General features: G+C 29.0%; 1 protein-coding gene across 2 annotated transcripts; it reads left to right on the forward strand.

Annotated features, from left to right (window-relative positions):
• Window positions 1–1,830: 1,830 nt before the first annotated feature.
• Window positions 1,831–18,264, forward strand: LOC111622192 (heterogeneous nuclear ribonucleoprotein D-like). Of its 2 annotated transcripts, none has more exons than XM_023364541.1 (6): window positions 1,831–2,218; window positions 13,553–13,593; window positions 14,704–14,831; window positions 16,964–17,116; window positions 17,187–17,424; window positions 17,493–18,264. In XM_023364541.1, exons 1-6 carry the CDS (start codon window positions 1,914–1,916, stop codon window positions 17,783–17,785), a joined length of 1,158 nt encoding a protein of 385 aa, XP_023220309.1. In that variant the 5' UTR covers window positions 1,831–1,913; the 3' UTR covers window positions 17,786–18,264. The 2 variants fall into 2 exon arrangements, with proteins under 2 accessions (XP_023220309.1, XP_023220310.1); XM_023364542.1 differs by having other exon boundaries at window positions 1,832–2,218; window positions 17,187–17,367.
• The last annotated feature ends 2 nt before the right edge of the window (window positions 18,265–18,266 follow it).

Below are 18,266 nucleotides of genomic sequence, written 5' to 3' on the forward strand. Positions count from 1 at the left end.
GGACAACGCAGCCAGTGAACTACAATTTGTCAATTCGAGATATTAGTTAAAACACTTCAATTCTAGCCGGTTCATTCAGTAGTTCGGATATACAGTAAGTGAGAGACGTAGGCCGGATGGCCTATCGCTCTGAGGAACCGGGATCAAAACCGGACGGGTCAAATCATCCCAGGAATTTTTCGGGGGTGGACCAACCGGATATGTCGAGCTCCGTCTCTCAACACCCAGTCGCCCCATTATGAGCCTGGCCGAACTAATGGGCTTGTTAAAAATACACTCGTAGTTTTTGTTTTTTTTTTTTTTTAACACTTTCCGCCCTGTGGGTAGGGCGAAAAGTGTTAAAAAAACAAAAAAGTGAGGGATGGGGTCCGACATATCCCCCCGAAAAATCCCTGGGGATTCCTCGACTTGTACGGATTCTATTCCGGGTCCCCCAGAGCAGTAGGCTGCCACCTTAACCGCTCGGCCATCCGGCCGTCAAAATCCATTAGATGTAATAGCTGTTAGAGCGGATAAGGCGGTAGCCTACTGCTCGAGGAAATCGAATGGAACCGGTGGTCACTCTGTATATGTCGACCGCATCCCTCCCATCCGTGGGCCTGGCCGAATCCATAATAGACTTGCTAAAATGACCCTCTTAATATCCGCAAAAGTTTTAAAAATATATATATGTATATATATGTATATATATATATATATATATATATATATAAATTATATATACTTGTATTATATATACTTGGATTACATATACTTGTATTACAGTCGACCCCCCTATAAGATATAGATACGTTCCAATTTATTAGGAATCCGATTTCTTACAAGTCGTTCCAATCACAGCCCGACACGTGTCAAGTTTACGGACTACGGCTGATTGAAAGGTTTTCTTTCATAAAATTAATCGATTCTACACTAATCCGACTCAACATTTCCAAAATACGTATATTTTTTCGTATTTTTATAGGAATCGTAATTATAGGGACAATAATTATAGGGGGTCGACTGTATATAATCCGTCATTCTTGATGGGCTACTTACTAGGATGTATATAAAATATCTAAAAATAACTTTTACTTAAAAGAGCTAAGCATGATAGGAGAATGTCGAAACATTAATAAGTTAGTGTAATTAATAAAAGAAAAGTGAGTTAGATCTAAAAAGTATTATTACTAACCTATGCCATAGTGGAAAAAGAAATTTTCAGTTATCAGTTACATCATTTATTTCTTCTTTTGTTTGTTTTATATATTTATAATAATATTTGTGGTTGACTACACCTATAACACTACACTTATGAAACTCAAAATCATGTTTAAACAGTGTTTGCGGCACCAGTGCTATAAAATTTTTATGGCACAGCTAAACTCGTTTTGATTAATACAGAATTAATTGTACTATTTAATTACTATTTGATTAATTGTGCTATTATTTTAAAATGTCTCTAAAGGAAGATTCAATTCATTTGATAGCATTTTTATGTCTAGTGACTTTTTTAACGATTTTTAATTTTTTCAAAAACCGCTTATTTGATAGATTATACGGTAATCGTTAATATATAAAATTTTTAAAAAATTTATAAGGAATTTCTTTAACCTTTTTCCATAAAATTGTCATAAAGTTTATAATAATCTCTGGATAAAAATTTACAAAAATTATTTTATATAACGTGGAAATTTGGCTATTTTTAAAAATATTTCTAAAATTATAGAGAGCTAGCGCTCTCTAGTATCTTTAGTAAAATTTTCACCAATCGTAGCGAAGAAGCGTGAAATTTCAGTTGGAATAGCCAATAATAGAGCAGGTTTAATCACGTGACGTTGATATATATAAATGTCGTCATCAGTAGCCGCTAACCTTTCGCCATAGACGTTCTAACGTGAGTTGTGCTTACAATCTAAAATTTAGCCGAAAAAATGACGGAAGAACAGCAACAGTATGTAGACGGTGGTTACACTGAACAACCTCAACAGCAGCAACAGCAGCAGCAAAACCAACAGCAACAGCAGAACCAGCAAAATCAACAGCAACAACAAAACCAACAAAATCAACAGCAGTACGAGGAATTTAACGAAGGAAATTATAACCAAGAACAGTTTCAACAAGATGGAGAAATGACAGAAGGAATGGAAGGAGTGGATTCTAACCAACATGGCGGAAACGAAATGCAAACCTCGGAAACTACAAATGGTCAAACAACTAAAAGTAGTGATGATGAAAGGTATAGTTTAAAGCATGTCGTTGGGAACGTAATATCCGCTGAACACGGTGAGATACATTCAAACAAAGCTCGGGTTTCGTTTACCTGGGGAGGGTGATCTCCATTAAAAAGATGGCGGGCAAAATGGCGGCTTCTTTGTTTGATGAAACGCGGTACGTTTTTAATCCGTTCACATCTACAAACTAGATGATTAAAAACGTGCCGAAACGAAAGATTCGCGTTTAATTTCGATGGGTTACGCGAACGTTATTTATAGTTTGGCTTAAATAACCATTCTTGTTTACTTTGTGCCAACCATTAGCAATGCTCTACGGTGTAATTGCTCATTCGGCGGATTGGTAGAATTTTAACGTTTTTGCTCCGAAAAGGTTTCCGAGATTCAAATTTATTAATTTGAAAAGTTATTTTTGCGAATTTAAAATGATCGCCTTTGTGTTTTGGCTTAAATTATTTAAAGTGTGCTTATTAAATGTAAGCAATATTTCTGGTTTTGGTCACTTTGTAATTAAATTTGAATATAAATTTCTAAATAAACTTAATTTTAGGTTTTATATAATAGGTTAGAAAGTAGAACTTTAGATGAAGGAAAAAGGTAGACTTGTCTGAGAGAAAGTGGTTCACCTTGAGTCAGTTTCTGCTTAAAAACTGATTGAGATCAGTTTTTTCTTTGTTCGTTCATTCGAAATACATGTTAAATTGGCCGTTATATATTATTGGTTACACTTTGGTTTTTCATTTTTAATTAAGACAAATTCAGTTTGTTCAAAATCTGATTAAATCGTTAAGTAAAAAAATTTTAAATTGAGAAAACGTGGAGACTTTCAACTGAAATTTTTCATAATTATTAATCATTTTGAAACAATTTTTTAGAAGTATAACAAATCCCTTATAGAATAAATTTGGCTTAATTAATTTAGAAACATTTTTAGGCACCATCAAGTTTTATAATATTTTTAAAATGGAAATATAAAATTCAACACAATTAAAAATAAATGAATATAATGTACAATTAAAGTACAAAATATTCATATTGTGTCACCCTTTGTTACTTTGTAAAAGGATTTTTCATTAATTTAATTAAAAAATACTGTTGTAATTATGCTAAATATTTATATAATTTTTGTACTGATTTTTAAATCAATGTATAGATGCAAACACTACAAATGTATGCACATTGTGTTAACATTTACACACTTATTTTAAATATACAGTAATAATTGGTTTTAGAATACTTAACCATCAATGTTCAGAATTTAAAAATTAAAATTATAAATATCCTAAGAATATTTACCAAAAATTTTTAAAACTATTTAAACAATAAATTTTTGACTTAATTTGCTTCTAGTAAGAACAACCCTTGAAGATGCTTCATAAACCAAACATTTTATTTATTAAAAATGTTATGTTGAAAGAATGGATTTTTTAATAGGAAATGTGATGATAAGATGAAAAATGATTATCCAAATATAGTTTAGTTTCAAATTATAATTGTAAAAAGTAATGTATCTCAGACGAGAATGCAAAATTGTTATGTTTAATAATGCCATTTTAATATTAAAGACAAATTTACATTCATGACAGTGTAAAGGAATTGTATAAAAGTGGATGATACATGACAAATTTTATAATAACCAGTTGAATTAAAACATTGCTGTATATATATACAGCAATGTTTGAATATGAGATTAAAAAGCATTAAAAAAAAAAAAGGATTTTAAAAGTAGTTTTTGAAAGTCCACTATATTTCATATATTTTTGAAATGCTTCCACAAGAGTTATTTAATAATAAGTTATTTATGTAGCATTGATATCCTTGTATTATTCTATGATGAAGTATTTAGCTATGTGATGGCTTTGCACACAATATTCAAAGAATTGTATGCACACAAACAAAAATGATGCTTCACTGTGTGTTCAGTCATGTTTCATGAGATTTTACTAATTTGTAAATACGAATCAAGCAAGATACATCAGGAAAAACGACAAAATTTAATTTTTATGACAAATTTATAGTATTGCAGCTTTACTGAATAGTTTCAATGTTTAACTTTTTATCATTGAAAATATTGCTGTTTTTTTACTTGCAGATATTATTTCATAGTCTCAGTGGTTGAGTTGACATGATTCACATACTTTATGAATAGTGAAATTCCAAACTGCCTATTCAAAACTGAAATGCCCTCATAAATTTTTCTTATTGAGATTACAGCCAATAAGTAAAACTAATCTTTTCTCTAAGAGAGAGTACAAATGGCAGTCAATTTTACACCATTTCTTTCCAGATGTATGAAGAATTTTAGAATAGAACTAAGAATTTTAGAAATTCTTAGTGTTTTTCAAAAGAATATTGTGATAGTTATCACAAAGGAAATAACACAAATCAAACTCAGTAATGAGTTTAAATGTATGAATGAAATGTTTTAGGGCTAATATGAAACAAGAAATAAATTATATATGTATAATTGTAAAATATACAGTGCTCTATTAAATTCAATTGCAGATGTCTGCAACAACAATTTTCTAATATTCTTTTAGAAAAATGTTTTATTGCTTTAGATTTTGCATTAGATTCCTAATATGCATATGTAATTCATCAACAAAAACATGTCCTGTATGTTATGTCCGACTTGCAAGGTTTTCTTCATATGGTTTAACAGACAAGCAGGACTATTTTAGATGGTAAATGTTCTTTAAGATGACAAGTATTTTGATTCATTTTTTTGAATTAAATTTCATAACTAATGAAATTGACTATATAGAATTCTTAACTAAGTAATAACTTTGAGAATTTATTTGAAAACATGATTTTGACCAAATGATATGACAGAACACTCGTATTAATGTAAATTAACCAGTCAACAGTTAAGTTATTGATGTACTATATTTTTGTTTTAGATTTATAGTAAGTGCTTAAGATGCATTATGATTTTGAAATCAATTTTAAATTTTTTTATGGATGGAAAAATTTTTAAATCATTTTGTTAAATGTTGTTATATAAATGTACAGTACTTAAACAATATTTGGCAGATGTATTTCCGAGCTCTTCTGCTTGCATATAATATAACTTTTAATTCTGCACTATAACATAATACTGATGATGATTTAAACTTTACAAAAGGAATTTAAATATTGTTACCAATGATGCTTATTTAACCTATTCGATGTTGAAATTCTTCTTTGTTGCCTGTGACGCCATGTTGAATTTTCGTCGATGTTAAGCCTAACAAAATTTTTTTTAATATAATAATCATGTTTACTCTGTCATTAAAAATTATTTTTTTACATTGCACAAACAAAATAAATATATTGAAAAATATAAAAACAAAAAAAAATTATATTTTAAAAGTTCGTTTTAATATAAAAATTGTGATGCATAGCGACATCTAGTATCAAAAACGTTTCGATGCAGACATGAGAATATTCGGGATTGCCCACGCAGGTCAATGAGGTCAACACAAAAATTTTTGGGAACAACACATGACAGGTTAAACTAACATGACTATAGTTTGGCCAAAATTATCTATTATTGCATAAAGTAAATGCATTAGGCACCAAGCATTCAATCTTGACTGCTGAATGCCATTTTTGAACAGTATATGTTAATTTAAGATGAATCTTTATTTTGTAGAAGTAACAATGCATTTAGAAAAGAAGAAATATGGTATATTGTTATGCTTTGCTTTTTGAAAGATCATTCTTTTTTGAATTGACCTTCAAAATTTCCACTGTTTTCTATTGAAACATTAAATTGATACAAAGAATGGGATTTTCTAAAGAAAAATGTTAGTCAAATAGCAAGTTGAGAAAAATGAATCCCCTGCTAAATCAGATTCAAAGTTTTTGGATGTGTAGAGTAAGGAAGCCTAATCAATAATCAGTGAATTGAAATATTTATATGTACTGTCTGTTATGCCAGTTACATTAACAGTTGAAAATAAGTTGTAACTGCATCTGTAAAATATAAATATCTTAAACCATTCATCAAAATTTTAATTTGCTTTGAAATTGGATTAAATAATTTTAATTATAGAAATATTTAGTAACAATTATTTGGCTGTGCATTTTGAAGTTAAACAGGGTTAAGTTAATTCATGTCAGAAATTAAGGAATTGTAGCAGCAACTTATACAGTACTATCCTAACATACAAAATATATATAATTAAATTGCAATGATGGAATTAAGTACTACCATTTCTGATGATTTTTATATGAATAATTTGAAATATTAGACAAGGAGACAAATATAATTTTTAAATATCGTTCATATTTGTTAAAATGAAAAGTTAACACTTAAAATTATTTAAAAAACTACCACCCTTGACCCACTTGGATCACTTACTACTAAAAATTTATAAAGAATAAGATATTGTAATAGGTAATAGTAGTGTTATATAGATGTGTAACATCTCCACATACGTCATTTAAAAATTTCCCTTGAAATAAACATCAGACTTAAACCTTGGTCTTGCAGAACAAGATGAGAACTGATGTAACCTAAATTTGAAATTTATGCCAAGTGACACTATACAGACTTGTAGCATGTGCATTGGGAGTAAGGGTGCGACTATGCAGTTGCAAGCGAGCGAGAAGAGGCGAGACATGATAAATATCAAAACCTGTCAGATATGTGCGAGAACCAGAAATTCGCTCTCGCTAGCGTTATTTCTCGCTTCTTGTTTGTGCGTGGTTTTCCTTTGCAAAAACTAAATCGCTTTGCAGCCTCTCGCTCGCTCTAAATTTGCATCTGCATAGTTGCACCCTAACTTTCATACCCAGTTATTGGTTTTTATATTTTTATTTTTTTAGTGTTTTACACATGTATCTTTATATTTTCATTTATTTGTAATTTTAAAGGTCCTGCTATCAACATTTGAAATATTTATTCTAGTATGTTTTCAAAATTTTTGTTTGGTTCAAATGCAACCAACATTCAATTTGTATTTTTCCTAGGAAGGTTGATAAAATATGGATGCATATCGGTCAAGGGGTATGAATGATTAATAATTATTTATATATATAATGTGCATGTGTTTTGGAGAGAATTTACTTTTCTTGAACACCTGAGAAATTCAGTGTAAAAATAAGGAATATTTTGTTTTTGACTATTCTTTAAGAAGGTTAAAATTATAAACTGATCATTCACTTCATTAAAGTCATTTTAATAATTTTATTAAAATATTGATGATAGAATATTTCTAATAAATACATATAGTAAAAGTGGCAATTAAACAATCAATGTTAACATAGCTGTAATTTTCAACCTTTGACATCCCTATGTTTTCATGAAAATTTCATATCCTGACTGTATATATGACAACATTTTATTTTCAATTTAAAGTTCACAACAGATGTTTTATGATCATTGATTTTTAAGTATTAATTAATTTGCAGTTTAAAAGTACTAGGAAAGTTATTTTAGTTACACAGATGCAAAGTTAACTGATAGAAAAGAAATAAGGATAACTGAACTCCTCAAAATTAATGTCTATACATAGCAGCATTCATGGACTTGTCTAGAAAATTTTAAATGAGTGAATATTTTAAATACCAATACAGAAAATTATTTGAAGAATTACAGATGGATTTTATTTCAATAAATAAGATTTATTCAGTTTAATTTGAAAAGGAGGGAAAAATCATGAGAGATTTAGTTGTATGACAAATTTTTTCTAAAATTAATTACTGTTTATGAAATTTGATTCCTATAAATTGAATTTTTGATTCTGTTCTGTGAAGTAATTACTTTTAAAATTTACCTTTTTCCAAATTTTGAACATATTTTTGAACATTTGCAGATTAAAATTCTATCTGAAAATATAGTTCATTTTTTAGATACATTGAAGTAATTGGATATAATAAAGTTAAATTAAAATTTTAACACCAGAAATATATAAGAATACTGTGACCTTTCATATATAAAAGAATTGAATATATATATTGGAATTTGTCAGTTTTTATAGAATTTCAAAGTTTTAATTTGTTAATGAATAAATCTAAGGAAATAAAAATGTTTAAATTTAGCATTGTTTAAAAAAATGAATGTCTTGTTTGTAATTTCATACACATTTATAAAGTTATTTTCAGTGTAAAGTGTTAATGTAAATGATTTGATTAACATTTTATGGGCAAATAAAACAATAAAATTTAATATGAAATACTCCATCAGTTTCTAATACAAATTATGATCATATAAATAGATTAATTGGAATTAAGATGAAAGTAAATTTAAAAATCAATTCAGCTATATTTTGCATTGATTTTAAAGGGATAAGCAAGCTCAAAATGATCATTAGGATTTAATAATTTTCATTATGAATTTTATATCGTGCTTTCTAAGTACTTGGTAAATACAAAAATTTCCTGTTGGAAATATATGCATAATGTATAGCATTTAAAAAGGGTTAAGCACTTAATTGATTTCAAAAGGAAAAATTATTTTTAATTGTGGTGAATTGATTGTGTGTGTTATGTAACAAGCATCTTTATGAATATTACCCAAAACATTTAAGATGTCAGTTAATCAGTAAGTTATAATTGTTAAGGATTAATAGACGTACTGTATTCCTTTGTTTTACTGAGGTCCTCCCTTGTACCAGTACGATACACCTCAAATCTAACCAGCCAGCTTGCAGAAAATGCTAGAATGAAAATCTCATCACTTACCCCATCATTTATACCAAGTCTATTAAAGCAGCCATTGGTAATTTACAATTTGTAATTGGTGTATAATCCACCCTTCTTTTCATAACTTGCATTCATTTCAAGTTATTTTTCAAACACACAAGTATTCTTATTTTGTGTATAATCCATACTTTAAGCTGTAATAATCATCTCTTATCTTAAATGTTTTGCTATCTGTCTCACTATTATAATGATGCAATAATTAATAATTTTGAAATTTGATTATATAAGCCATTATTTAAGTTATTGAACATGTCATGAAGGATAGTGTTCAAATACAGTAGAACCTCTATTATCCGGACTAATTGGGGATGAAGGTAGTCCGATAAGGAAAAATCCGGATAATCGAAAAAATACTTTAATTTGTCTTTTAATGATAATACAATACGTTTTCTTTTCGATGACATATCGGTAATATTAAAAGTAAATACTGTATTTAAATCGTGATCAGATTTTCAAGAAACAAACGTTCGTATTGAATTTGTACTACTACTGACCAACGCTAACAGACTACCTATTGTTTAAAAGGCCCTCTGGCGGCTCAAGAATAAGGATTTTATAAAATAAAAAGCAGTTGAAACTGCATTTTTATGAATAAAAATTTGACAAACTATCATTTTATGACGAGTAAAATATTTTCGTCGCGTTCGCGGCTTTTAAGTAATGCATAAACCTTCGAAACGCGAGGCCCTTCGGACCGCGAGGCATAGGCGGTGGCCCACGTCGTCCATGCCTTACGCCGCCCTTGGTCATAGAAATGATTTAATTTGAATATAAATTATTTATAAATACGTTTGTCAAGTTATATTTTTATTACGACGTAAAATATATTTAAGAGTTTACGACCACTGTGCTGGGTGAGACGTTGTTGAAACAAAAAAAGTTATGCATTCCATCATGTACATAAACAGTGTCGTAATTCGCCAAGTGCAAATCAGCAAATTCGTAAAATTTTTGTTTATTTTGGACAATCCGGATAATCGAAAATCCAGATAATGGAGGTTCTACTGTATTTTGCTTTTTTGTCGTTTAAAATGCTTAATAAATTCAAAGTTCTGAGACTACTTATTGTGACAGTTTTATGAAAAATTATTTAAAATCAGTTAAATGATAGCTGTTACATGATTTGAAGATTAATAATTTTTTAATATGATTTATTTAATTTTTGATACATAAGAATCAAGATAATTTTGAAAATGATGCTAAAATTGGTATGCATTTTTTAGTATTAGAATATTATAGAAATTCAACTCAGTTTAGTATTAAAATTAATTTTTTTCGCTTTAACAAATGTTTTAAGAAAAATTAAATGCTGATATTTTTTATGAAACCCAAAAGTGGCAAAGTGAATAAAGCCGCTTTATGCATGACAATGGGCTGGCCACATGGAATATTTTGTTTCAAAAATCTAGAGTGAGGCCAGTTCCCCACAAAGTTCTAAGAGTCATCCTCCTTAGCAGAATGTGTTGTTGCCATAAATTATCAAATCAGATGGATAAAACTGAATTTTTATTTTGAGAATTCTAGTGAATTCTTGCTAATTCAGAAATAAAACATGAGTGCAAAAAAGATTTCTATTTAAATATGATGAATTAGGTTTTTCATGTGTCTGGGATTAAGCTGATAAGTTTAGGATTTATAATTGACCAGGGTCTCTGGTGTTCCAAAATTATCATCAATACATACATAAGAGGCATGATTGTTTTTTTTGCATTTGTAAGATGCCATTTGGATCATTTAAAGAGAAGCTTAAAGATTTTTGGATCATAAAGCTGAGAAGTATTTAAATCTTGTAGGATGGTGGTTATTAGTGTCGTTAAAATAATCAAACACCTTAGTATTTCCAGCGACAAAGTATTTTATTAAATACTTCGTTGCTGGAAATACTAAGGTGTTTGATTATTTTAAGTATTAATATTCCAATAAGTTATTTTATTTTATTAGTGAGTGTGTAGTATTTAGTGCTTAAACTATCTTAAAGTGTGCTATTCAGCTTGGCAATTGAAAAGTTGTGTGTGTAATACATATATTAGTTTAATGGTCTGGGATTTACTCACGAGATTTATGGCTTGCCTAGATGAATATAACATGTATTAATCATTTTTATAATATCCTTCCCAGTAAAAAATTTTAATGGTCAATCTCCAATATTGTCTAGCTCTTGCTGCAGATTTCCTTACAAACATTAGTTGGCAAAAAAATACTCTTACTGTAAACACTTAAATTGTATACTTTTTCACAATATGATTATCTTTAAAACTGCAAAATAAAATTAACATTTTTTAACTAATCAAAAGAAATGCTTGACAATCTGAGTAGCTAAAATTGGTTTGGGATAACTTATTCTATTGAAATTTGGTTTTCCAATATTGCTAGAGTTTTGCAAGTACAGTAGAGCCTCGAAAACTCGGCACTCCGGATAACTCGGCCACACCCTGGCAGGGCAAAAAATCCTTAGTTAATTAATTTTCATTATAGACAGCTTTATGCCTCATAAAGTATTTTTCTGAGGTCTGTCTTATCAGGTAAATTACTGTACACAGTGTATTCATTAATTTTCATTTTCATGTAGTAAAGGCTCTATGCCTTCATAAAGGACGTGCTTTTCCTTTGTTTAATGGTATTTGGGCAGTTTATTCTCTGTTGTATTCTCAAGCAAACAATACATACAAGTACAGTACAATATTTTCTGAGGAAACACGCATACTTTATCCTTTTTTAACCCCATTCCCGATAATCCGGCATTTTCACAAACTCTGCCACCCTTCGGTCCGCATTAGGCCGAGTTTTCGAGGTTCTACTGTAATATTAAAATTGCTATACTGTAGTGAATTGTGTATTTTATTATTGCATGTTGTTGGTACTATTTAAATTTGTTTGAATTAATTAAACAGTATAATTTGTATAGATTTATATCTAAAATTTTAATATAATTCATTAAATCTTTATTCAATAAAGTACTTAAAAAATTACATAGAATTATTTTATAATTTTAATCTGTTATCTTTAAGATATTCAGTGTGCTGCATCATTATTTTAAATATATCATATATATCTGTTCGTTGAAATTGGTCACAGATAACTTTAAACTTTGTAATTAGTTTTGTTTTTTATTTAATATCATATAAAGCATTGACAAAATTAAAAATTTTAGTTCATTACATTCAAAATTTACTTTTTTGCTATCCTTTGAATTATTATATGCAAGTAATGCCATTTTTTAAAATATTGTTGCTGTATGAAATGATGCTCAGCTGCAAGAAAAAAGCAATTTAGTAATATGCAATGTATGGGACAAGGCTGTATTGTTTGTTTTTGTAATTAAATTTAGAGGATATGGGTAATTGTGTATAATTCAAATATAGCAATGATTTGAAAAAATAACTGAATTATAATTTAGTATTACTTGCAATTAAATAAGCAGAGTAACAGGTAAATGTCAATTATTTCAAAACTATGGACTAATGTCTCTTGATAGATGTAACTTCCTTCTGTAAACTTTACAGATGAAAGTTTATTTTAACAGTAAAAATTAATTTTTAACAGTGAGTTTAATCAAAAGTAGTATAAATCTAAATACATTTACACTTCTTTTGAGTTGGAATTATTTAGTATAATTTTTCAAGTAATTATAACTGTTGGAGATGAATTATATATAGTTTGCTTTTTAACATATTTTGATTTCAAATTTGATGAAATAATTTTATAGTATTTCAATGGTTTTGCTTAACTTTTTCTATAGTTTTTTAATTATGAAGCATTTTTAATAGTTTGCACAAGCAGTAAACAAGTTTTTTTTAAAACAAACAGTTGGTTGGGTAGTGAAGTAAGTTAGTTTAAGGTAAATGTAGTCTCTTAAAGCTAAAGATATAAGATTTAATGTAGTAAAGACTATTGGCTGGAGTTTGTTTGGCTGCAAAGTATGCTATGTCATACACTTTGTTTATTTAAATTTCAGAGGCCATTGTGCATTAAAGGTAACTGACTGAAGTTTAAATTAAAATTAACCGTTAAACACCAAGGATAAAGTAAATTTTTTTGCCGATTAACTTCTACATTAATGATTTTTGCAGATATAGGCCTCCGGAATCAGTGCAGCATGTTCTCCGCCGTAAGCTGATAATGTCAAGTCGAATAATGACATAATTACCATAGTGGAAGCGGACTAAATCCTATCATTAGTCCTGTTAATAAGTCTAGATGTAATGCAATGTCTAATCTTGACTTTATTTCCAACAGGTTTTCCGATCATGCTCTCCCCCATAGGATCTCCGTCAAGCTGAAAGCAAAAATACATGTGAGGGGATTTTTGTGACCATAGTGTACTACTTATTAACCGTAGTACATAAAAATAATGGAGATAAATTTTTATTCCTAAATTTAAAAGCTATCCCTGCTTTAATTAATTAATGTTATTGGGTTTTCAGTGATCGCTTCGTTATACTAATAAGATTTTTCTCCCAAGATATTTTAATTTTCAGTGGTCATCTTAATAATTTTTAAGAGGTCATCTTAGTATTAAATGGTGTCATTTCATTATAAATTGTTTGATTATTATAATTGGTAACGTAAGTAAAGTGGAACCGTAGGGCTTAGTATGTAGTGAAGTCTTGTCTTGAATACTACAAATAAGATCAAGTATGTATTTTCAGAAAACTGTTTGTTGGAGGAATCAGCTGGGATACCGAATCGAGTAAGTAAATTTAAAAAATAACTATCTGAAATTGAAATTGTGTGCTTGAACATTCTTTTACTTTATTATTTTATTTTACATTTAATTGGAACTATCGGTGGACAGTAGATTTCAACTCTCGCATATAAAAATTACCCAAGATTATGATAAAATACTATTAAAATTAAGAACAAAAATAAAAACAATAAAAATTATATAATAACTAGAAATATATATATAAAAAGAGAAGGCGAAATGATTAAGGACAAAACAAAATCACACATTATATAGAAATTGTTGGCATAAATGTTTGTATTTGGTAAAGTCATGATGAAGGTGATGTTCAACAGGAGACATGTAATCAATGGAACGATAAAAGAAAGATATGATATAGCAATAATCAATAAAAAGGAGTATGTAGACATGATAATGATTTGATAATGATTGAGTTTTCCTGGAAGGAAAACTCAATCATTCAGTTTGAGCCAATAATTGGGTATTATGCCATTAAAATATTTATAAGTTAAAATATGATGAATTATTTGACCCTTTCTTTGAAATCATGTAATCTCAGTCTGACTCTTGAAATGTTTAGGATTAGCATCCTAATCCTAAACATCAAAATGTCCAGTCTTAGGATGTTTTCAGCATTAAAAGTATATGGTAGATGGCAAAATTTGTTTGGAAGGAAATGTACTTTGTTTATTTCATTAATAACTTTGTTTAGTATGGAAGGGGCAGTCATTGTTCAAATTGATAAGCAATAGTTGACTAAAGACTGAAAGTTTGTAATGAAAATTGACCTTAGTAGTTTTTGAGGATATTGGCCTACAAAAATGCCATAAAATTCCTCAACATATTGTGATAGATTTAGCAATTTTTTCTATGACCTTTAAAGGTCAATCTATTGTCAAAAATGATCCCTAAATCACGATATGAGTTTACATGATTATTTAATATTAATTAAAGACATGATTATAGATATAAATATGTGGAAGAGGAGGATCTTGAATCAGAAAAGCACATCACAACAGTTTTACAAATGTTAATTCTTAGATATACTTTACTAAAAGCTAAAGATAAAATTTTGAGATCAGTTTGTAAAACTTTTGCTTTGTATTAATTTTTCAGAGGATCTTAAGGAATATTTTGGTAAATTTGGTGAAGTAACTGATGTTAATATTAAAACTGATCCTAATACTGGAAAATGTAGAGGATTTGGATTTATAACCTTCAGTACACAAGATGCTGTTGAAGCTGTAAGTTTTTTAAAAGTATATTTATATACTAACAAAACTTCATATTTCTAATTAAACAATATATCTGAAAACTATAATTAAATTATATAGTTTACATAAAAGATTATTGTTAAAGTTCATTACAATTATAAGAATTCTTCTAAGTTAACTGTGAATTTGAACACACATTGTATGTATTTTATTGCAAGAATAAATGATTTTCACTAATAGCTGATTTAACAGCTTAGAAAGTCTTAATACATTCATACTTTGTGCACTTGCTTGACAAGATCAAGACTAAGTTTTATTAAACAAAATATAAAAATTAAGACTGACAACCATAATGTAAGAAATTAAGTATTTAATATTATGATTGAAATATGATTTACATATAATGTAAATTAAATACATTCTAACTTAAATCATAAGCTGAATACTGATTTAATTTGTTTCTGAATAATCTAATAATTGAAGAAAACTAAATCTGGCTTAAACTTTAAACTTTTTGGATAATGGTTTATAGTAGATATGGAAGATTAAGAAAATTATCATTAAATGAAAAAACTAATTTGAGCTTTCTAAGTGAATTTTTTTTTTAATTAAAAAATTATAAATTAGTTATTTATTTAAAACTTAAAATTTTGGCATCATCTGTATTATATTTTCAGAATCAAAATATTCTATTATCTGAAGTTTTAATGTAAAATGTATACTATCTGCCAATATTTCTTTGTGAAAATTGATATATTATATAAAATAGTTGATAAATCTTTTTTATATATGTGGACTCCTTAAAGAATTTATAGAATAAAATTTTCTAGAAGAATCCAATGTTCTGTCCTGCTAAATATTTTTAGGAAATGTCATCAATCTTTTTACTTGCTATAGCAAGAAAAAAGATTGATCTGTCTTAAATTTTTGGCATTTTATAATACACTTAAGGAAAATCTAAATTTAAAACTTTAAGAACTGTTAAGTTAATATTTAGTATAATAATGATGATGAACATTTGATTATAAATAATAGGCAAATTTGTTAAAAATGTTCTGATTTAATATTTAAATCTGTTTACCTTAAACTAAAATGAATGTGTTTATAATTTGCCAACTTATGTAAAGACACATGGCATCTTGACAGTTCAATAAATATTGGTATTTTAGTTATTAATTGATAAGAGAATAATTTCACCATGACTACTTTTTGAACAATTGAAGATAGTGTTAAAATTATTGGTAGTTATTTTCCCATTGTGCAGTTTTAGAAGTATGATTAGCATTTTTCTTCACATTTAGAGAATAAGTCTGATTATATATACAGTCGACCCCCCCCATAACACGGTAGATATGTTCCGGTTTTTATGAATCCATTTTCTATGAGTCCAGCCAAACACAGCCCAGCACGTATGCAGTTTACGGACTATGGCTGTTTGAAAGGTTTCTTCCATAAAATTAATCGATTCTACACTAATTCGACTCAACATTCCAAAATACGTATAATTTTTTGGGAATAATCCATATAAACTATGCTATAAACAAAAAATTGTAGGATTACTTACCGAGTGTGCACTGTTCGGCTATGCCATTGCTTAAGCTTGTTTTTGTCGTGGAGCTTGTCATTGAATGGCGCTCGTGTGCTTCCTGATAAATTCTTCTTTTTGCGAAAAATTTGCTGAACTTTGTAGACATCATTAATATAAATATAATTTTTATGGACGTTAAATAATAAATGGTTTTTAGTAGGGCCGCTGCTCGTTTAAACTCAATGGTTTGTACAATATCTGCTATTGGTCTAGATTTGACCAATCCTGTCGCGACACGAGTCAGCGATGACATTTTACCGAATTATAAGAGTTTTTTTTTTTTTTAAAGCATGTTTGTATGAATACTGTTGCAATTTTTTTGCAGTGATATAGGAATCCGAACTATAGGAACCCGTGTTATATGGGGGTTGACTGTGTTGAGAAGTTTATATATTCCAGTTTGCAAAATATTAAGCTTAGCTATAATTGGATCTTGATTTGTACAATAGTTTTTTTGTTTGTAACTTTATTATAATCATATTTAATAAATGTTACAAGAAAAACTAATTGGTATAAAATTTCAGAATTCAATGATCTTAATTTCAACAGTGCAAAATTTATAAATTGTTTTCAGGTACTTAAAGATGGACCACATACTGTCAAAGGCAAACAAGTTGATCCTAAAAGAGCCAAGGCAAGGCCTGGTATTAAAAAAATATTTGTAGGAGGATTAGAAGCTGACATTCCAGAAGCAGATATCAGGTCTTATTTTGAAAAATTTGGGAAGGTAAATTAAATTATTTTTATATTTGTGTTTACAAATGTTTTCCAGATTTAATGTTTGTTATATTAAACAGATTGAAACAATTGAATTGCCATTTGACAAAGTGAAAAATCAGAGACGTCAGTTCTGTTTTATAACATTCGAATCAGAAGATGCTGTTGAAGAAGTATGCAAGCAGGCAAAGCAGAAGATTGGAAATAAGGAATGTGACATCAAAAAGGCCACGCCAAAGCCTGATCCGAGATCTATGAGGGGTGGGTTTGAATTTTATGTAAACAGCTCGTCACGTAAAGACGGAAGTGACAGATACAGTTAAGTTATGCTATTCTTCATTAGGTAAGATACCTATATTATATCACAGTTTTTGTTTTGCTTCCAGGTGGCTATGGACAGAGCCAAGGAGGATGGGGAACACAAGGATACAGTGGTTACAACCAAGGTTATGGAGGGTACAACCAAGGCTACGGTTATGGTAACTACAGTGGCTACGACTACAGCGGTTATGGAGCCGGATACGGTGCCGGCTACGGATACGACTACAGCGGCTGGAACTATGGCCAAAGTGGGTACGGAAGCGGCGGCTACAGTCAACAACAGAGCAATTACGGGAAAACCAGAAGAGGAGGCACCGCTGCCAGTGCAGCAGCCGGATATCATCCATATAATCGTTAAGTCATTGTGGTTCTCGCAGTGCGTGTGTGTAAATGTGAAAGTCCACATTTATCATAAACATTTCTGTATCATCATCTCAAATTCAATTTCATGTATATAGTATTTGAAATGTCAAAAAACTTTTTATTTCTATGTTGTGACTTTCTTTTATTCATGTTTTTCTGAAGAGAAGTCTGGAACAATGTTTATATAACAGATAACATTCTACATAACCAGATAAATGAGGAGATAAAAAAAATTGTGACGAAACACCATTGTAACGTATACTCTACACTATTCAGCTTAAAAAAATATATTGTGAGATTGGTTTTGTGGTCCGTGGCATCATGGTTTGTACTGTCGATTGTTTGGATGGTTTTTGAATAACCTCCAAATCATTTAAAAATCATTACTACTGATAAATGTTACTTTCACTGCATATTTTAAATTGATGTAGGGTTTATTAACTTGTCCAAAATTAAAAATGTTGATCTAGGTTTCT

This window comes from Centruroides sculpturatus, unplaced genomic scaffold (assembly GCF_000671375.1).
Source record: "Centruroides sculpturatus isolate CEXI.00-Female unplaced genomic scaffold, Cexi_2.0 scaffold311, whole genome shotgun sequence".
NCBI classification, from domain to species: domain Eukaryota; kingdom Metazoa; phylum Arthropoda; class Arachnida; order Scorpiones; family Buthidae; genus Centruroides; species Centruroides sculpturatus.